This window comes from Delphinus delphis, chromosome 11, assembly GCF_949987515.2.
Source record: "Delphinus delphis chromosome 11, mDelDel1.2, whole genome shotgun sequence".
NCBI lineage: Eukaryota > Metazoa > Chordata > Mammalia > Artiodactyla > Delphinidae > Delphinus > Delphinus delphis.
In genome coordinates, this window is record NC_082693.1 from 41868676 (window position 1) to 41890611 (window position 21936).

The following is a 21936-nucleotide window of genomic DNA, read 5'->3' on the forward strand; positions in this document are numbered from 1 at the left end:
GAAGAGGACCAGTCAGCATTTCGGCAAGGGGACAGTGAGGGCAGAGAGAGGGTGGGGAGCCCTTAGAATCGGGAAGGGGAAGTCTGTACACAAGGTCCCCCCTTTCCCAGGGGTAGAGAGCATTCTTGGTCTCCCCCCACTTCCCGGGCATGTGTCAGCAGGGGTTACCCAACATGCTTTGACAGCAAAACCATTCTTGTCATCCAAAACATATGCACACGGGCTTCCCTGGTGGCGCAGTGGTTTAGAGTCCACCTGCCGATGCAGGGGACACGGGTTCGTGACCCAGTACGGGAGGATCCCACATGCCTCGGAGCTCCTGGGCCCGTGAGCCATGGCCGCTGAGCCTGCGCGTCCGGAGCCTGTGCTCCGCAGCGGGAGAGGCCACAACAGTGAGAGGCCCGCGTACGGCAAAAAACAAAAACAAACAAACAAAAAAAAACATACGCACAGCCCCATTTGAAAACCAAGTAAAAGAAGAGATGCTCTGATTGGTGCAGAGGAGGGAACCGTGAACCTTCTTACATGCTGGCCTCTCCCTGGACCCCCTGAGAGCAGCCCCTGGGGTCCTGAGGCTCCAGGAATTCAGCATCGAAACCCCGTGTCCAGGCCATTCCCAGCTTTACACAAGTATTTCTAAGTAACATACACATCATTAGTGGATCTTCATGGTCCATAGTATAATCTTTGAGTTTTGCTACTTGATAAAACTGTCCCTATTTTTTAAGCCGCAAATATAATTTCAATAAAATTGTTTCTATGTTAAGATATATATATATAGATATATATATAGATATGTATAACTGAATCTCTTTGCTGTACACTTGAAACTAACACAGCATTGTAAATTAACTATACTTCAATTTTTTAAAAAAATCTGATTACCACCTGAAAAAATTTGTTTCTTGTTCTACTTTGTCATTAGCAAGTTCTTCCCCTCTCTCAGCTCATTTTCTCACCTATAGAATGAAACGTTTGGGGAATTCCCTGGCAATCCAATGGTTAGGACTCCATGCTTTCACTGTCCGGGGCCCGGGTTCAATCCCTGGTCAGGGAACCAAGATCCCACAAGCTGTGTGGTGTGACCAAAAAAAAAAAAGAGAGAGAGAGAGAGAGAGAAAGAAAGAAAGAAACGTTTGGACTAGATTGCCTCAGATATCTCTCCAGCTCCAGTACCCCTGCTTCTCAATTTCTTTTTCTATAAAACAGCATAACCCAGTTGTTGGGCTCTGGAACCAAGCTTCTTGGATTGCATACCCAACTCAGCTACTTACTAACTGTGTGACCTTAGACAAGTTACTTAATCACTCCATGCCTCCGTTTCCTCATCTGCAGGATGGGGATGAAAATAGTACTTCTCTCATAGGCTGCTGTAAAGAGTGAATCAGGTTGAGAGTTGACAGTAGTACAGTAGGCAGTGAGCACTCAGTAAATACTAGTTATTAATCCTATCAGGGGTGCTCTATACTCCATCCCCCTGAGAAGAGAAAGCTCACTGAAAGTATGACTGCCTCCCCAAGCTGGGGACCACCTAGGTGGTGGAGTTAATTTTGCTAAGTGCTAACCTTTGTGTTCCTAAGCTGTGGTTAGGGTTTGGCTCAAAATCCCTCTGCTGGCACTCCCACGACCCTGGTGGAAGTTTCGTGGGGCTTGTCTGGTCTCTTTTAGCGAGACTGAGTGACCAGGCTAAGAGTGGAGGGGACATCAAGAAGGGTCCCTTCCATCAGGAACTCTAAGGCTGCCAGAGAAGGGAGGGGCACATTGATTTGGCAGCAGGGTTTGGGGTGTGGCAGGGCACAGGGCTGGGAAGTCAGTCAGTTGGGGAATTACTTGGGTAATTAATTGACTGAGGCTCAGAGTAGGGAAGTGTGGAGATGAAGAAGGACAGGGGTGACTCCTAGAGATACAGTGGAGGAAGGCTCCATATGATTTGGCGAGTGACGGAAACAGAGGTAGGACGGAGGTTGCCACTGTGAAGAAAGGGTGGAGAGCTTGAAATTGGCAGCCCTGGCTACCACTCACCAGCTATACCACTGCAGGTGTGAAAGTTAACTTCGGTGAGCCTTAATTGCCTCACCTGCAAAAAGGGGTATCATTTGCCCCCTCCTAAATTCTGGGGCTGCTGTGAAGGTCACAGGCAAAGTAACGTATTTGTGAACCACAAAGTCTAATTAAAATGTGGATTTTTTTCCAGTTTTATTGAGATGCAGTTGACATTAAACACTGTATAAGTTTAAGGTATACAGCATAATGACTTGACATATGGATATACTGCAAAATGATTACCATAATAAGTTTAGTTAATGTCCATTACCTCTTACAGCTACAAAAAAAATTTTCTTCCTTGTGGTGAGAACTTTTAGGATTAACTCTCTAAGCAACTTTCAAATATCCCATACAGCATTTTTAAGTATAGTCAGCAAGTTGTATATCACATTTCCAGAACATATCCTATAACTGGTAGTGTGTACCTTTTGACCACATTCACCCAATTTCCCCACCCCCTATACCCTGCTTCTGGTAAGCACAAATCTGATCTCTCTTTCTATGAGGTTTTTTTTGGGGGGGGGGGGTTGGGTTTGTTTTTGTTTTTAGATTCCACATATAAGTGAGATCATACAGTATTTGTCTTTCTTTGTCTGAGTTATTTCATTTAGCATCATGCCCTCAAGGTCCATCCATATTGTAGCATTGGCAGGATTTCCTTCTTTCTTATGGCTGAATGATATTCCATTTTCTATATAAACCACATCTTCTTTACCTGCCGGTGGGCACTTAGGTTGTTTCAAAGTCTTCCATGTATTGTAACTAATGCTGCAATGAAGATGGCACTGCAGATATCCCTTCAACATAGTGATCTTGTTTCCTCCATATAAATACCCAAAAGTGAAATAGCTGGATCTTATGGTAGTTCTATCTTTAATTTTTTCAGGAAGCTCCACACTGTTTTCCATAGTTGGCTGCACCAATTTCCATTCTCACCAACAGTGCACAAGGGTTCCCTTTTCTCTACATCCTCACTAGCATCTGTTACTTCTTGTCTTTTTGATGATAGTCATTCTAACAAGCATGAGGTGATACCTCATTGTGGCTTTAATTTGCATTTCCCTGATGATTAGTGATGCTGAGCACCTTTTCATCCTTTTCATGTACTTGTTGAATATCTTCTTTGGAAAAGATGTTTTTCTTGGTCCTCTTCCTTTTCGGATTATTTGGAGGTTTTTGCAATTGAGTTGTATGAGTTCTTTATATATTTTGGGTATTAACCCCCTATCAGGTATGTGGTTTGCAAATATTTTCTCTCATTCCATAGGTGGAACTTTCATTTTGCTGATCATTTCTTTTGCTGTGCAGAAGTTTTTTAGTTTGATGTATCCACTTGTTCATTTTTTAATTTCTCTCTTGTGCTTTAGGTGTGACACACCTCAAAAATTATTACCAAGACCCATGTCAAGAAGGTTTTTCCTGTTTTCTTCTAGAAGTTTTATGGTTTCAGGTCTTACATTTAAGTCTTCAATTAATTTCAAGTTGATTTTGTGAGTGGTGTAGGATAGGGGTCTAGTTTTATTCTTTTACATATGAATATCCAATTTTCCCAGCGCCATTTATTGAAAAGACTGTCTTTTCTACATCGAATATTCTTGGCTCTCTTGTCAAATATTAGTTGATTATACATGCATGGGTGTATTTTGGGCGCTCCATTCTATTCCACTGGTCTATGTGTCTGTTTTTATGCCAAGACCATACCGTTTTGATTATTATAGCTTTATAATATAGTTTGAAACCAGGACTTGTGATGCCTCCTGCTTTGTTCTTCTTTCTCAGGATTTCTTTTGCTATTTGGGTTCTTTTGTGGTTCCAAAGGAATTTTAAGATTGTTTTTTCTACTTCTATGTCAAATATCATTGGAATCTTGACAGGGATTTCATTGAATCTATAAATGGTTTTGGATAGTACGGATATTTTAAATATTAATTTTTCCAATCCATGAGCACAGATATCTTTCCATTTATTTGTGTCTTCTTCAATTTCTTTCATGAATGTCTTACAGTTTTCAATGTAGAGACCTGTCACCTCCTTGGTTAAATTTATTCCTAAGCATTTTATTGTTTTTGATGCTATTGTAAATGGGATCATTTTCTTTATTTCTTTCTCAGATAATTTGTTGATAGTGTTTAAAAACACTATAATTTTTTTTTTTTTTTTTTGCAGTATGCGGGCCTTTCAATGTTGTGGCCTCTCCCATTGTGGAGCACAGGTTCTGGACACGCAGGCTCTGCGGCCATGGCTCACAGGCCCAGCCACTCCATGACATGTGGGATCTTCCCGGACCGGGGCACGAACCCGTGTCCCCTGCATCGGCAGGCGGACTCTCAACAACTGCACCACCAGGGAAGCCCCACTATAGATTTTTTTTTTTTCCACTATAGATTTTTGTATGTTGCTTTTGTATCCTGTCACTTCACTGAATTCATTGATTAGAGCTAACAGTTTTTTTGTGGAGTCTTTAGAATTTTCTACATATAAAATCATGTCATCTGTAAATAGAGAAAATTTTACTTCTTCCTTTCCAATTCTAATGCCTTTTATTTCTTTTTCTTGCCTGAATACTCTGGCTAGGACTTCCAGTACTAGCTGAGTAGAAATTATGAAAGTGGGCACCCTTGCCTTGTTCCTGATTTTGGAGGAAAAGCTTGTGACCTTTTACCACTAAGTATAATGCTCTCTGTGGGCTTGTCATACATTGTCTTTACTATACTGAGGAACATACTGAGATATGTTCCTTCTATACCTACTTTGTTGATAGTTTTTTATCATGAATGGATGTTGAATTTCATCAAATGCTTTTTCTACATCTGTTGAGATGATCATATGATTTTTAATCACATGATTTTTTTATTTTTCATTCTATTAATGTGATGTATCACATTTATTGATTTGTGTATGTCAAACCAACCTTGCATCCCAGGGTTGAGTCCCACTTGATCACAGTGTATAGTCCTTTTAATGTGCTGCTGAATTCAGCTTTCCAGTATTTTGTTGGGAATTTTTTTGCCTCTATATTCATCAGGGATGTTGGCCTGTAGTTTTTTTCCTTGTAGTGTGCTTATCTGGCTTTGATGCTAACCCCATAAAATGAGTTTGGGAGTTGTCCTGCCTCTTGGGTTTTGGAGAAGTTTGAAAAGGATTGGCATTAAATTTACCAGTGAAAATTTACCAGTGAAGCCATCTGGTCCTGGAATTTTCTTTTCTGGGAAACTTTTGATTACTGATTCAATCTCCTTACTAGTAATTGATCTGTTCAGATTTCTGATTTCTTCCTGATTCAGTCTTGGTAGGTGGTATGTTTCTAGGAATTTATCCATTTCTTCTAGGTTGTCCAGTTTGTTGCATATAGTTGTTCATAGAAGCCTCTTATGATCCTATGCAATCTCATTCGTGGTGTCCCTCAGGTTGTCCCCATGCTTCCCAGCTGTCACCTGAAGCTCCTTGGAGGCAAAGAAATGACAGTGAGCTGTCAGATCGTTCCAGGCCCCCATGGGTAACCACTGACCCCTGGGCCCATCCTCACAGCAGGATGTGTAGGCTGGATGTGTTTGGCCCCGGACCTCCGAGGAGCCCAGTTGCCCAGGCCTCTCACAATGGGGGAAGGTCCTGGTGCGGGCCTAGCCCACATCCTTGGACTGGCCATTCTCTCACCTTGGTCTGGTACCAGGCCTCGGCCTCAGCCCTGCTCTTCTGGGCAATCTTCTCATACTGGACCTTAACCTCGGCGATGATGCTGTCCAGGTCAAGGTTGCTATTGTTGTCCATGGAGAGGATGACACTGGTGTCAGACATGTGAGTCTGCACTTGACTCAGCTCCTGCAAAAACAGAAATAGCTGTCACCAGTGCCCATGCTCCAGGCCAGGGGTCCCCAGGTGGCATCAGGAGGTCTGTGCTCTCCCCCAGGCTCCGCCCTAGAAGGAAGCTACAACTGCCAGGAAAGGCCTCAATCTCTCCAGCTGGAATGGGGCTCCCAGTTTTATAGACATCTTTCTTTGTGTGGATTTGCAGGCTTCCAAGAGCTTAAAGAAGGGGAAAGGGAATGTGTGCTGACTGGACTCCAGCTGGTACCAGGCCTGAGCCAGCACATTCACCTTTAATTCTCAGAACACCCTGTGAGACAGGCAGGGCCACAGCTGGCCCACAGGGCGCTTCTGTGCAAATTAGAAAACAGCACTCCTCTGGACAGAGGCAGCCAAGTATGGGCCTGATTCAAACGCCACTCTCTGCTCAGGCATTTAACAACTTGCATCACCATTCACAGTGGTCCTGACATAGGCAGGTGAGAAACAAGGCTTGGAGAAAAGAAGTGACACATCCAGGGTCGCAAGATCCAAGGTCATCCAGTCTGACCCAGCAGGGCCCAGCCTGGAACCAGTCAGGTGAGTGTCCAAAGCCCAAGTGTTTTCCTCTGGAATACACTAATTATCTACAGTCCATGCTGATGTTCTGGACCCTCCCTGTGTTTCCAGGACCATCAGCTCTCACACCTAAAACGACGTTTAAAGATGCCGAGAACGGTATGTTGGGCTTTGAGACCAGCTCTTATCACTAGGTCATAACTGTGTTGACTCTCAGTTGGGCTCTGCCTCTGTCTCTCCCGTGGTCCTTCCTGCCCTGGGCTGCAGAAAAACTGCCCCAAACCCCAGCTCCGATCAAATCCCTCATCCACTCAGTGCTCCTCAGTGGCTCCCAAAGGGAAGAAAATCTTCCGCCTCAAAGTCAGTACCTTCCAACGTATTCTGGTCTTGTCTCCAACTTTGCTCACATGCTGCCCTTCACTGCTGCCAGTGGGATTACAGTAGACAGAAGAATGGCAAGAACGATCCACATTAGTGGACGTTCCCTGTGATCAGGCACTTGACAGGTACTAACTCATTCCCTGCCCTTTCCCAATGGCACAGAGAGCAACTTGCCCAAAATCACAAACTATTAAGCAAGGAGCTCAGTCTCAAACACAGGGAGTTTGACACCAGAACCTGAGATGATACAGACTAAGATGGAGATGGGCATAAAGAAAGAAAGAACTACCTCTTGTAATAAATTACAATGGAAAAGAATCAGGGAAAAAAGAATATATATATATATATATATATATATATATATATATATATATATATATATACCCGAATCACTTTACTATACACTTGAAACTAACACAATATTGTAAATCAACTATACTTCAATTAAAAATAAAATTATAAAAAAAGAAAGAAAGAACTAGCAAAGCCAAAACTGACATCTGTATGGACATAGATTTAAATTCTCAAATTAGATTCTCTTTTAAAAGGTGAAATGGACAGAAAATCCAATCACAAATGGCAGAAATCCAATCACTAAAATATTTATGGTTTAGTGAAAAGACCTGAGCTCTAGGGACTTCCCTGGTGGTCCAGTGGCTAAGACTTCGCGCTTCCACAACAGGGGGCGCAGGTTTGATCCCACATGCCACGTGGCGTGGCCAAAGTGTACTAGAAAAAACTAAAAATTTTCTCTTAAAAAAAGACATGAGCTCTAAAGACAGACAAAGCTAAGTTCAAGTCCCCAGTCTGACATCTACCAGCTGTGGGACCACTGTCATCACTAAGCCTCACGAGGCCTCAGTCTCCTCTTCTGTAAAATGGCCGTGATAATACCTTCCTCATGCAGTTGATCTGAGGATTCAGATCCATACGTGGCCCATGGTGGGAGCTCAGTAAAATGAATCATTTGCCCAGATTTCTCCAAAAGTCAGTCAGGATGCCCGTGAGGCATGTGCCACAGAACAAGTCATTCTGTCACAGTCGTGCGTTGCCAGCATCATCTTGCAGCATCACCCGTCACCCTCCCCAGCTCAGGGTCCCTCTACAGTCCCATGCCAGAGCGTGGTCCTGAGGAAAATTAACTTGGAATTTTTAAGACAAGGAGGCAAACACTATCTACCAGACACCATCAAGAGTGGATAAAGGTGTTCTTGCTAGGACTAGAGGATAAAAAGGTCAGGCTTTCCAAAGAAAGAGCTAATGCTAGTGGAGAGAGAAGAACTCTGTGGATTAAAGGTGTGAGCTCCTTAGACATCTGGGGCCCTGAGGGGAGGGAGCACCCACGCATGGGAAAAGGAGCCAGAGGGGCGAAGTGAGGGCACTGGAGCTGGATCCCGGAGGGAGCCCCCGGACCAGAGGGAAGCCACGAGGTAACTTTCCTGCCCTGTACAACACACCAGGGATTGGTGGCTGGCCTTCTGGATTTCCTTGAGATCTGGCTTGACCAAAACCAGACCATGAAATCGATTACCGAGTGCAGTGTTAGCCATCACGCCTGGTATGCAAGCAAGGGAATGACTGCTCTGGCCTTCACTCTTCCCCCCGCAAGGAGATGCCCACAGACATGGGGAACTCTGACAGGAAGTGACCCTGGCTTGGTCCCAGCTCGCCTTCCCTGTTCATCTCCTCATCCATTTCTCCCACACACTTGACGCCAGGTCACCTGCTGCTCCCCAAACACACCGTGCTCTTTGGTGCCTCCGCGTCATGGCGCAGGCTGGGGCCCTGGCTGGCAGACCCTCGCTGCTCCTCCTTCAGAAGTCCCGCCCTTCCTTCAAAATCCAACACGAATGCTGTCTCCCCTGAAATGCCCCCAGACCTCCCAGGGAGGGTCAGCCACAGCCTGCCCCATGCACCTTATCCCTGTCCCAACATGGCTCTCGTCACATGGTAACCCACAAAGGCAGACTGTCCTTCTGTGGTCGTGTGGAAGGTATTCAGCCACATGTGTCAAACGGACAGGGAACAGCAAAGGAAGGGAAAGCTTTTTGAGAGAGTAGGAAAGCTAGTTCCTACCCATTCAGAGAAGAGGAGCTAGGCACCCTTGACCTGTCCTAAAGGAGAGTCCACCCTGAGAGAGGAGAATAAGGAAGCTCCGGATGGTGAATGCCCATCGGTGATCCCACTAAAAAAGAAACTGGGGAGGCACCTAAGAGATCAGCATGATGGCACAGAACACTCCCCAACAAGCTCATCCCGACAGGCGTGTAGAGATGTTTGAAGGGGAACAACACAGCCAAGGATGTACTTGGAAAAGCGCTAAGGCCAGTGGACAGGGGTCATTAGATAAGCTCTAGGTGTGAAGAACAGGGAGGTAGCATTGGGCTAACCCTACAGAAGACCCAGGCAAAGCCAGCAACTCAACTGCTATGTCATTTGCTCTTTCCCATCAAGAAAACAGTCATCAAACTGGAAAGGGCAGGATGCTTGAGAAGAAATGGAAGCCAAGACAGACCCTGAGGGTATGAGAGACCTTGGCCTTGTTGGGAATCTCAGGGGTCCAGGCCAGAGGAGCAAATCCTAGGACCCCATGGCCATGGCCAAGGAAATAAACACCCCTGGAGATCCATGAGAAATATAGACAGTAGAAGAGTTTCCAGAGCCTGAGACATGAAAACGTCCTCATTTTCAAAGGGGAGAGATTTAGACTTCTCCAACTTAAACTTGATATCAATCTCCTATGAACCTCTAGAATGAATTCTAAAATGTGGGTGAGAGGCATGGAGCCAGCAAGACTTCCCTAAGGAAAAGTCAAACCAAATAGATTTTATTCCACGGCTGTGTTACCAAACTACTCAAGGATGCCACAGATGCTATTTGACCAAGACTTTCTTTGGAAGACGGCTTTTTTTCCCCTCTCTTTGGAAATGCTTTTTTTCTGACATTCTTAAAAATAAGACAGAAAAATGTGGGCCAGATGATGCCATGGTTCACTGGATTTTAAAATAACTGAGCCTCTTGAAACACAAATTATTTATTAGTGGAGTGATGAGATCAGCCTGGTGGGAAGGCACCAAGGAAGATCTAGCTCTTGGACGAGGACTCTTTTCTTGGCTCTGTCCGCCTTAATGTGTTTTATCAATGATTTACACTGAAAGGTTGTAAATAACTAAACTGAAAGTTTATCAGGTCTGCAGATAACCCAAAGCTGGGGCGTCAGTAATATACCCACTTAGCCATTTGGACACCTCCAATATATGGATAGGAGAATCAAGTTTCAAAGCACCCACAGTGACCTAAAATGATGGGATGGAACCACAATAACATTTCACAGGAAAAAGGGGAATCATTAACTCTTGCGTTCAGTTTCAAAAATTCAGCTGCCCAAATACAGGAAGTTGGAGGACAGGGGATGCATGTCTCACTTGAAGGCGTTCACGTAAAAAAACCCAGGGAGCTTTTAAGGGGCAAACATTGTGAAATGGCTTCTAAAAATAACACATAAACTAGTACAATATTAGGCTGCATGAAGAGAAGTCTGTATCTGTAACCTTCCTCCCCACCTCTCTGTTTTCTGGATTCTGGACTAAGGATGCTGTTTCCCCAACTTTCTCACATGCCACAAATGTCAGTTCACTAATCATCCCAACCACTACATTGTTCTCATATGACAGACATGTGTCACATGGAAGACAATTGGATACGTGCAGCCCAGAGGGCAGAATCAGGGCCAATCAAGAGCAGAAGTCATGGGAAGAAGATTCAAGTCAGCTTTCCAATACGGTTGTTCAATAATGGAAATGCCTGCCCTAAAAAAGAGTGAGCTCCCTGCCTCTAGAAGTATTCAAGTAAAGGCTACATGCCCCCCGTCAGGGATATTAGAGAAAGGGCTCTTATTCTGAGCATAAGGTTGGCCTTGGGCTCCCTATTGAATCTAAGAGTCTATCACCAACTCATGTCAAGTTCAACCCTCTTACCTTGGTCTTCAAAGCCCCCTTGTTTCCTGGGACCCCTCGTAGATTCTGTGATCTACCTGCTACCCACACCTCACCTCCTGCTCTCACATGGAATTTCAGTCCCCACTCTCTGTCCATCTCTGCTCCTGTATCCCTTGCTCCATTACAAACTGGGCAACAAGGGGAACAGTATAACAGTCCAAGGACCAGGTTTTAATTTCAGAACTGCCTCTAACTAGCTGTGTGACCATGGGCAAGTTACTCAGAGCCTCAGTGTCCCTGACTATAAAAGGGAGACAGTAATAGAACCTATATTATGGAGTTGTTGAGAGGATTATGTAAAAAGCTTAGCTCAGTTCCTGGCCCATCATAAGCACATAAACATGGAAGCGAGTACTGATCCAGGTCCAGGTGCTATATTCTATCAATTAAGTTGCACTAGTGAATTCTGATCAGACTTCCAGGGGGAATCCCCAAAGCTGTATGTGAATGTAAGTATCCTTGTCCATTGGCTACCTTACTTCTTCATAAAGATGCCTCAAGAACTCCATCTCCTCTATCAGGATGTCTATCATGCCATGCAGATCCATTTGGCCCATGTATGCAGCACCCACATCCTGGGGGCGAGAGAGAGAGCAGGGCGGTTGGCTCAGCCCCCAGGGCTCTCACCTCTCTCCGAGTCAGCCCAGCACCCTGGCAGCCGAAGACCACCTGCCCCCACTCCCTGCCACCTCGTTCACCTTCTTGAGCATCACAAACTCGTTCTCTGCGGCAGTGTGCTTGTTGCTTTCATCCTCATACCTGTTACACAGGGAAGACTCAGCCCAGCCTCCCCCCAGTTCTGCCTTTTAAGACATTGAACCCAGTTGGCTTTAAGGAAGCCCTGATGGGTCCCACAATGGCCAAGAACACCTTTGGGGAGCAGTTCTGTAATGCAGCTAACCAATGAAGAAACAGGGATACAGTCTTTAAACATTCCTCCCACTTCCTTTGAGGAAATGAGCACAGTATTTGTGCAATAATATGGCAATTGAGAGCAGCCATCTCTTTGGATCAGAGCCCTTGGGAGGCTTTATGGGAACAGGTTGAAGATATGTCAACAATGATTAACCTTTGCGTTCACTTTCTACAATAGGATGTCATTGAAAACACCAACTTCTCTCCAACTGTTTTTACAGAGAATTTAAGGTTTAGAAATTGCCAGTGTCAAGCAATGGGAAAAGATATGAAAGTTTATACCTTAAATTCATAAATATACAGACCAACCAATCATAATATGTGAACCTTATTTGCATCTTGATTCAAGCAAACTGTATTTTTTAAATTGATGACATTTATGGAACAATTGGAAATTCAATTGTTGATTGGATAGTTGGTGATACTGAGGATTATTGTTTCAAAAGATTTAGGTGGGGGCTTCCCTGGTGGCGCGGTGGTTGGGAGTCCGCCTGCCGACGCAGGGGATGCGGGTTCGTGCCCCGGTCCGGGAGGATCCCACATGCTGCGGAGCAGCTGGGCCCGTGAGCCATGGCCGCTGAGCCTGCGCGTCCGGAGCCTGTGCTCCGCAGCGGGGCGAGGCCACAACAGTGAGAGGCCCACCTACCGTAAAAAAAAAAAAAAAAAAAAAAAGTAAAGATTTAGGTGTTCTTAGGGCATTGTGTTTGTGTGTTATTAAGTCACGTTATGCAGATGAACTATATGAATATATCCAGTAAAAATAGTTGTGAATGAAATGACATGATGGCTGAGATTTGCTTCAAGACAATAAGGGAAGAGGAAAAGCGAGTGAGTAGGGGTGTAGACAAAATAAAATTGGCTATGAGTAGACAATTATTAAAGTTGGGTAATGAGAACATAAATGTTCATTACACTTTTCTCCCTACCTTGTAATATTTTTTCATCTTACAACAGTACACAGTGTGACAATCCTCCAGGAGGCAATGGGTCCAGGACCTGAGCCCCCGAGGGAAGCAGCTCTGTCTGGACACTCCCCCAGCTGGGTCCCTGGACCCAAGAATAGGGTGGCCCTCTCTGGGGAGATTTCCCAGGCTGACCCTTCCCCATCCCCACATGGCCCCAGCCTATCCAGGTCTCCTCATTTGCTCTTGAAGTCCTCAGCGAGATCCTGCACGTTCTTCAGCTGAGTCCAGCCTCCCCTGCTCGTTCTGGAGGTTGTCCAGCTTCCCCCATAGGTTGTTGATGAAGTACTCAAAGAGGGGCTCCAGATTGTTCCAGATGATGCCCAATTTCTGGCCCTGCTCCTGTAGCATCGCCCACTTGTTCTCCAGCATCTTGTTCTGCTGCTCCAGGAACGGCACCTGAGCCAGAGCAAGAAGGGTGGCTGGCGCCAGCCCCAGCCCCAGGAGGGACCAAGGACCTGGCCCATCGTCACCATCTGTCTTGACCAGGACACCACAGGGCAGTGCAGGGCCTCTGTCTTGCTGTGGGGAGGAGTTCCTGAGTGAACAATCTTTGCTGGAAAAGACAGTCCAATCCAATGACAAGGACGCTAAAGAGCTAATAAACATAAAAGCCCAGCTCCGGGGCTTCCCTGGTGGCGCAGTGGTTAAGAATCCGCCTGCCAACGCAGGGGACATGGGTTCAATCCCTGGTCTGAGAAGATCCCACACGCCGCGGAGCAACTAAGCCCGTGCACCACAACTACTGAGCCTGTGCTCTAGAGCCCACGAGCCACAACTACTGAAGCCCGCGTGCCTAGAGCCCGTGCTCCACAACAAGAGAAGCCACCGCAATGAGAAACCCCCACTCAGAGCAACTAGAAAAAGTCCACATGCAGCAACAAAGACCCAACGTGGCCAAAATAAATAAATAAATTTTTTTTAAAAAGCCCCGCTCAGTCAGTCATTTACTTCCTGACCCAGGAAGAAGTCAAGTCACTTCTTCCTGGGTCTCCCTTTCTCACTTATCCTGGGTAAATCAAACTAGATCAATGTTTCTGAGCCTCAATTCTGCATCAAAATCAAAATTTTTAATGCAGATACATATATAGTATACGGTATATATAGGTACATATGGATATATACAAATATACATACAGAAAGAGAGAGAAAGAAAGCAAATGTGACAAAATGCTAAAAATTGGTGAATCTGGGTGAAAGGAAATATAGGAATATGTTGTACCATTATTGCAACTTTTCTGTAAATTTGACATTTTTAAATTTTTTTTATTTATTTATTTTTGCGGTACGCGGGCCTCTCACTGTCGTGGCCTCTCCCGTTGCGGAGCACAGGCTCCGGACATGCAGGCTCAGCGGCCATGGCTCACGGGCCCAGCCTCTCCGCGGCATGTGGGATCTTCCCGGACCGGGGCACGAACCCGTGTCCCCTGCATCGGCAGGCGGACTCTCAACCACTGCGCCACCAGGGAAGCCCAACATTTTTTTAATTTTTAAAACATGGATGTCCAGCCCTATTTCTACAGACTCAGAAGGGTGCTCATGGCGTGAACTTAATGGGCCCCCAGGGGGGTTCTCTGCCCAACCAGGATTTCAGGATATCAGACACGGACAACCTGTCAGGCCTCAGCTCCCAGACCATGGTTCTGAGAGTCTGAGAAGGTGTTGCTTGTTTGACCTCTGGGACAGTCCCACAAAAGAAACAAAAGTCACTAGGGGAAAAGGTGAGGAGGTGGGCAGAACAGTTTGCCTCACCCTTTGCCATCAGGTCTCTCCAGATCCCACCTCCACAGCACCCCAGGCCCACAGTCACATGGCCCCAGGGCACTAGGCAGCAGTGACAAAAAGACCTCTTTATGCCACGAACTGAGTCCCAGGGCTACCTCTGCCTCCAAGTACCTATATGATCCTGGGCAAATCACTCAACCTCTCCAGACCTCAATTTTCTCTTCTTAAAAATGGACACACGGGACTTCCCTGGTGGTCCAGTGGTAAAGAATTTGCCTTCCAATGCAGGGGACACAGTTTCGATCCCTTGTCAAGGAACTAAGATCCCACGTGCCGCAGGGCAGCTAAGCCTGTGCGCCACAACTAGAGAGAGAAAAAAAAAACGCACGCCACAACTAGAGAGAAGCCCACATGCCGCCACCAAGACCAGACGCAGCCAAAAATAAGTAAATAAATAAATAAATAATGCTTCAAAAAACAAAAAAGGAACACACTATCACTAGACTGATTTCTCATGAGACATTGTGGGTATCATATGAGAAAGGGGACATGAATATCCTTTGGGAACCCACAAATCACTGAACCAAGGTATGGTCATCCACCAGGATTTTCCTCATCATGGTCCCACTGCCTGGGGGGGCTCGGGGTAGAGGTAGACAATGCAGCAAAGTGGACCTGGAAATGCCAGAGATTAATACAAGAGCTTCCCTAGTTGGCCTGAGGGCCGGAGGAGGAGTCAGGACACTCCCGATCTGGGACAAATCAAACTGCATATCCCCAGGTCATGGTGACCTGGTGACCACCATGCTCATTTTCCACCCCAAACTGAGCTCCTTGGTTGGAACAGCGAGGAAGAATTGGAGAAGGGAAAAGAAGACTTCCCCTAGGACCCACCCCCCCACCATTGTGTCCTGATCACATCTTTGTCCTTAGACCTCCTCCAAAACCAAGAGAACAGGCAACAGATGGGGTTCCTTGGAGACTTGACACTTGAGCCCGTTTTCCCAGCTATAAAACAACAAGAGGCAGTAAGGGCCACCCCACTAAGAAGAGCAATGAGGACAATCCGCTGTTTAATTGGGGGACAAGGCTGCCGTGTAACCCCATTAATGACGACTATAAGAAAGGCTGCAACACGGTCAAGCTAGGCTGGGCCAACAGTCCTCGTGAGTGGACTCGAGATTCACCATCAACTACAGTAAAGACGGTCCAGCCATTCGGGTCCAGGCGTCCCACGCTCAGGCCAGAAGTGCTCCAAAGGTCATTCCATCCACTCCAGGCCCCAGTGCACATGGGCTGCACCAGCCTCCGCCCAGCCCACCCTCTCTTAGGGGCCTGGCTTGCACTCCATGGCCCCTCCCTGCCTCCTTCCACCTCGGCCCACCTTGTCGATGAAGGAGGCAAACTTGTTCAGGGTCTTGATCTGCTCCCGCCCCTGGGTGCGCACCCGCTGGGTCTCTGGGTCGATCTCCACATTGAGGCAGGTCAGCAGGCTCTGGTTGACAGTGACCTGCTGGATGCCTCCAGGAGGACAGGCAGGCCCAAACGTCTGCCTGCCAGCCCCCGGGTCCATATAGGCCCCACCACCAAGGCCGAAGCCTCCCAGGGCCTGTCCAGATGAGGCCCCTCCAGCCACGCTCACCAAGATACTCTTGCTGGCCCCCAAGTTATAGAGGCTCCGGCTGCGAAAGCCGCCCATGCTGGGGCCACAGCGGGCCCTCCCCCCGCTGCCACCACTCCGGGACACGGTCACCCAGCTGATGCTGCTGGGGGCCCGGGAGCCGCTGCCTCCGCTGGCAGAGTTAGAGCTGAAGGCCCCTTTGGTGGAGTACGTCTGCTGAGACGCGGAGGACCTCATGGCTGCAGCAGGGCTGGAGTGCAGGCCGGGAGAGCTGGGAAAGAGCACGGTGAGCTGCTGGGCCACTGATGGCTTTTTTATCTTTTCCCGGCTCCTGGGCTCCACAGACACTCCTGCCCCATCGCCCCTGGAGAGAGGGAGGGGCCCTGTTGGTCAGGGGAGTCTCCTCTCCCATAGCGGGAGGGAGGGGCTGCTCCCAGTTATTGCCTGAGCTCCAGAGCTGGGGCTTAGCCGAGACTGTCTGGGGCAGGATGCCACCCCCTTCTCCCCCCTGGGGCGCTCCTGACTTGGAACAGGATGATAGGGGCTGCCATGGCCACCGCCACCACGCAGTGACTGGCTGGCCTCCTCCCACCCAGGCTTTGTGGCCACCATCAGTGGGGCTCTGTTCTGGGGTTGGTCCCAGTCCCCTGTGGTAAGCCAAGGCCCCAGGGCCCAGGCTGTGCGGTGGTGAGGGCACAGGCATTGGGCAAGGGGCTATGGAAGAGGGTGCCCAGACCTGTTCCAGTCCCACCTTCCCGGCCCATGGCCTCGGTGCCTCCTGGCAAGTCCAGGGTGTAGGGGCACAGGTGACAGCCTGGGGTGGCATAGGGCAGGCAGCCTGATCTTTTGTCATACGCTGGCAGACTGTCTGCTCGGTGGAGATCCTGTGCTGGGCAAAGGGGATACAAAGACAGAAGAGGGTCCCTGCCCAGGCTCCCGGGCACTAAGATTCCTCATGCCACACAGTGCAGCAGAAAAAAAAGAAAAAGGAAGACGTAAGTGTCCAAGAAAAGCCCCAAGAGGCCTATGGACACCCCAGTCTTCCCAGCCCGCGGAGCCCCAGTGCTCAATCCAGAAAGGCCAGGGGGTTCCTCAAATCACATCGCAGACACTCCTCCACGCCCCCTCACCTCAGGCTGCTGGGACCAAACATATCCCCAAGGGAGAAATGGGAAGCATCAGTGTTAGTCAAGTGTTAGGACGAGGGAGTTTTGAGGACCTGAGTTAGAGATGATTCCTCCTCACCCACCTTAGCTTTCAGCAAGGAAGGGGCACTGAGAGGAGAGAGACTTGCCTGAGGAAGGAGCAGAGACAGCACTTGCTGTGGTCCTCACACCGCTGCCAGGGCTAGAGCTGGGACTCTCAGCAACTGTGTCCCCAGGATCCCAAAGGAAAGGACATGGGACCACCCCCACAGCAAGGCAGGCAGAGAGCGGGCCGCTCCAGGAGGCTGTGGGATCCTTTCCAGGGCCTCTGGGAGGCTACAAATGGCTCCCAGTTGCCTGAAGGAGTGAACCCAGCCTCCCATGGAGGATGGGGTGAAGGTGCTCACAGAACTAGCCCCTTAATGCCCAAGAAGGATTCTTCTCCCTGCCTAGAGTTAGAACACCAGGCACTTGGGGGAGCTGGGCTGGGAGATGAATCCCCACTGAGGTGTATGTCCTCGGGCAACATTCAACCTCTCTGGGCCCCTTCACCTCTGCCTATAAGCAAGGTCCGCCAGGGAAATCCTTTCAAAAATCACTGGCCCCCACCTCTAAACACACCCTTTGACATGGCCCTGCCCACCAGATGGACAAGACCCAGCTCCACCCACCAGTGGGCAGGCATCAGTCCCTCCCACTAGTAAGCCTGCACAAGCCTCTTAGGTCAGCCTCACCCACCAGGGGGCAGACACCAGAAGCAAGGGGAACTACAATCCTGCAGTCCATGGGACCACAAACACAGAAGTCAGACCAAGTGAGATGGCAGAGGAATACGTTCCAGACGAAGGAACAAAATAAAACCCCAGAAGAACAACAAAGTGAAATGGAGATAGGCACTCTACCCGAAAAAAATTCAGAGTAATGATAGTAAAGATGATACAAGATCTCAGAAAAATAATGGAGGCACAGACAGAGAAGATACAAGAAATATTTAACAAAGAGCTAGAAGGTTTAAAGAACAAACAAACAAGGCTTCCTTGGTGGTGCAGTGGTTGAGAGTCCGCCTGCAGATGCAGGGGACACGGGTTCGTGCCCCGGTCCGGGAGGATCCCACATGCCGCAGAGCGGCTGGGCCCGTGAGCCATGGCCGCTGAGCCTGCGCGTCCGGAGCCTGTGCTCCGCAACGGGAGAGGCCACAACAGTGAGAGGCCCGCGTACCGAAAAAAAAAAACAAAAACAAAAAAACAGAGCTGAACAATAAAATAACTGAAGTGAAAAATACACTAGAAGGAATCAATAGCAGAATAAATGAGGCAGAAGAACAGAAAAAAAAAAAATTGCTGACCCACCGTCCCAGAACTGAGCCATCACTTCCACTAACCTTTGTCTCCTGTCCCCGAGGCTATAATCACTTTCTCAGCTCCCTTATCTCTCCCCACGGAGTATGAGAGGGGGAGACAGTGGCAACTGGGGAAGGGAGTGATGTCAGCCATCTGAGTCAGGCGCAGCCAGGATGGTGACAGTAGAGTCAGCTGCAAACACACACTCCCCCTCTCCCCAGAGACTGACATCCTCCAGTATTTACCTGGTGCTCTGTGCCAGGCTTTGTGCCGGGAGCTGGTAACAGGCGCTCAGGCAGCCCAGGGCCCACTCTAACCGTTATTGCTTGGAGACAGTCTCACCAGTCCCAGCCCAGACAGCACGGAGCCACTGTGCCTCCTCCCGTCCAACTCTCCACTCATCTTTATACAGGACACCCAAACTCAGACCTCCTTAGTGTAGGAGGCGTGGTTCCCTCCCCACCTCTGCTGCTTGGACCAAGGGCTTCCATCTCTGAGACTTTCCCCTGTCCAGGGGCTCTCCCTGCACAGGACGCAAGGACAGAGGGGACAGAGCACTGCTGCCGCTATGGAAAGGATGAGGGGAGACAGCCTACGGCATCAACCAGGCACCCAACGTGAGTCAGGCTGAGCGATAGGAAAGATGCAGAGGTGAAGAAAACAGCCACTGCCCGTGAGGAGCCCCATCCAGGGCAGCGCTTTCTCATCTAGTAGGAATGATTATTATAGTCGTCATTTATTGAGCACTTACTTTCCATGCAATAATGCATCCAATCCCTACGCTGGGGATGCTCCGTTTGCATCCTTTCTGCCCCCGATCCATTCCGGACCTCCTTGACCCCTGCAGGCTGCTCCCTGCTTCTCTGGCTTCTGGAGGAGGGGGTTGGCCAAGGAGGGGACACTAGCAGGAGATCTGAGAGAGAGGTGGCTATTTCCTCCTGGCCCCCTCCCTGCTCCAGAGGTGGCTGCCTTCCTCTGTGATTACAGCTTCTTCCCATCCCCGCACCTCTATCACCCAATCAGTCATCCATTCTTCCTCTTGTCTCTTCAGCTCTACTCAGAGCCACCATCTCGTCCTGATCTTCCTGGGACTGTCCTGCCTTAGCACTGAAAATCCCACACCGTGGAAAACCCCTGGGCCCTGGACAAACAAAAGGTTGGCCACCCCTGCTCAGGGAGAGTGGGGGGATGGGGTGGGTGGCAATGGCTTCCCACAACTGCCTGCCTCTGGCCTCTCCGTCCTGTGTTTGTGCCCTTAGCCACATCCACACCTCTGTAAGGAATCCTTTCATTAAAGTCCATTTAGTTGAACTATCTTGGGTAAATTGGTTTCCTTCTGGGACCCTGAATGGTCCCATCCCCACACAGCCCGGTGAGGTAGGTATCATTATTACTAAAATCTTTCCACAGGTGAGGAAACTGCGGCACAAAGAGGTCAAGTACTTGGTCAAAGTCACACCACCAGTGAATAGCAGAGCCAGGATTCAAGCCCAGGAATTCTAGCTCCAGGGCCATGTGCTTACCCACTCATGTCTCTCTCATAGAAGGCAAAGGCTGAAAAGCTCCTTCTTAGATACTTTTGATGGAGAGAACTGTGGGTCTGAGAAAAGGGCTGGCCTCCCCATAAAGGAGAGGGCAATGGCGTGACCTCCTGCAGCTCAGGCCATGGAGTTGGGAGTTGACCAGGTGGAGACAGGGAAGAGGGAAGGAGCAGTGCAGGAGCTGATGGGCTGCTGGAGAATGAGAAGGTGACCCTCCCGCCCTCTTAGCACCTGGCCCTGATGCCCACACTCCTGGCTTCATGCAGAGCTTCCTGCAGAAGAGGGAAGGAGAAGATGTTTCCAGGGTCATGTTCAGACAGGCCCAGAGATAGGATAAGCGCCAAGGGGCAGGAGGGATGGGGCATAGTTCCAGTCCCAAGTACCCATCAAGCCTCCAGGCACAAGCTGAGCTGCTGATCCCCATCCAGGGTGCAGGAGAAGAGCCTGCCCAGAGGTCCCAGGCTAATAGGAAACCTGTGTTCCAGACAAGAACCGGACAGAAACAGAGCCAAGAACAGCAACGGGTGCAGCTAGACTGTGCCAGGGACAAGAAGGGTCTCGTGCATTCTGACATGGAGAATTGGGGAAGGTTTCCAGGTGGGACAAAAACTGATGCAGACTTGGGAAGAAGGAGGAACAGGGATGAATGGGGCTGTCCTGGGTCAGGAGTAGAGCCCACTGTAGGCAGTTAAGCAGGGAGCAAGATACGAGTAATACTAAAACATCAGTGGGATGGAGGAGATGGAGGGCATCCCAGGGAGCATAGTGGAGGGTTGGAAAGAATCCCTTGATGAGCTGATTGGGGTGAGGCGTGGGATGTCCACAGGACCTACCCAAACAACCATAGGTATTCCATAAATTGCCTCCCGAGGAGAGTGAGCTGGGTAGCTGCATAGCTTTTGTTTTGCTGGGTGAGCTGTGCAATCCTGGGGCAGAGCTGAATTGCTGGAAGGAGCGGCAGAGAAGCCGCACATTGCCAAAAGGAGCCTTCATCTCTGGCCTGCAGCCTGTCCTCTAAAGGCCCTTTCAACACATATTTAAGGCTATGGCTCAACATCATTGCTGAATTATTAACCTGCCCAGGAGAAGGGTCAGGTTAAAGCTCAGAGGTGAGAGATGGGGGTGAGGTGACAAGACCCAGGTTTGCCACCCTGGGTGGAGCTGGAGCCAGCACATCACTGGGAGGGGACTGGATGAAGTGACAGAACACAGAGGACCTCAGCACAGAGGGGTTGTGCAGGAGACACCAGGAACAGAAGGGGTGAGAAAGACACATTAGGAGGGCACAATAGGTCTGATCTTGTTTGCCAGAGTAGCCCTAGTCCTGGCACTCAATCAAATTTATGGGAGGGAGGGAGGGGGGAGGGGGAGGGAGAGCGAAAGGAAGACCCACTACCAGGAGAACTGGGTGCTGCTTTATTTCACAGGAAATAATTGGACAGAAATACAGAAATGGAGGCCCAGAGGCTGCTGAAGAGGGCAAGGATGGTGTCCCTTGGTTCCAGCCCTCAGGCTCTTGTCAGTGGGCCTCAGGCCTCTCCCTTGGGATGCGGATGCAGTCTGGCCAAGCCCAACCAGGAGTTTTCCTAGCTCGGCTGAAGGCTGTGGAGAGAGGAGAGGACGAGCCTGGCTGGAGGCTCGGTGCTGTGCTCCTTGGTTGGTGTAGGCAGCGGACAAATGAGATGCAAATCAGTACATGGAACAAGGCCAGACTGGGCAAGCATTCAGAACAGCAGGCCGGACCCGACTGACTTCTGCAGAGTCCCCTGTGGGCTGGCTCGGGCTGTGGGCAGTGGACACAGAGCTGGCCATGCAGGGATGGGAGTGATAAGAGTGGGAGAAGAGCTGAGAGGGCTCAGGAAGGTGGGAGGGCGGGAGGAGCAAATGGCCTCCGAGTCAC

The 21936-nt window shown here is 48.9% G+C and overlaps 1 protein-coding gene across 1 annotated transcript; it reads right to left on the reverse strand.

Moving 5' to 3' along the window:
* Positions 1-5423: 5423 nt before the first annotated feature.
* Positions 5424-16247, reverse strand: KRT79 (keratin 79). The gene is given in 7 exon segments (XM_060024823.1): positions 5424-5489; positions 5686-5865; positions 11267-11362; positions 11486-11546; positions 12845-12886; positions 12888-13063; positions 15774-16247. Coding segments are annotated over 7 exon segments (1095 nt in total).
* Positions 16248-21936: the final 5689 nt, after the last annotated feature.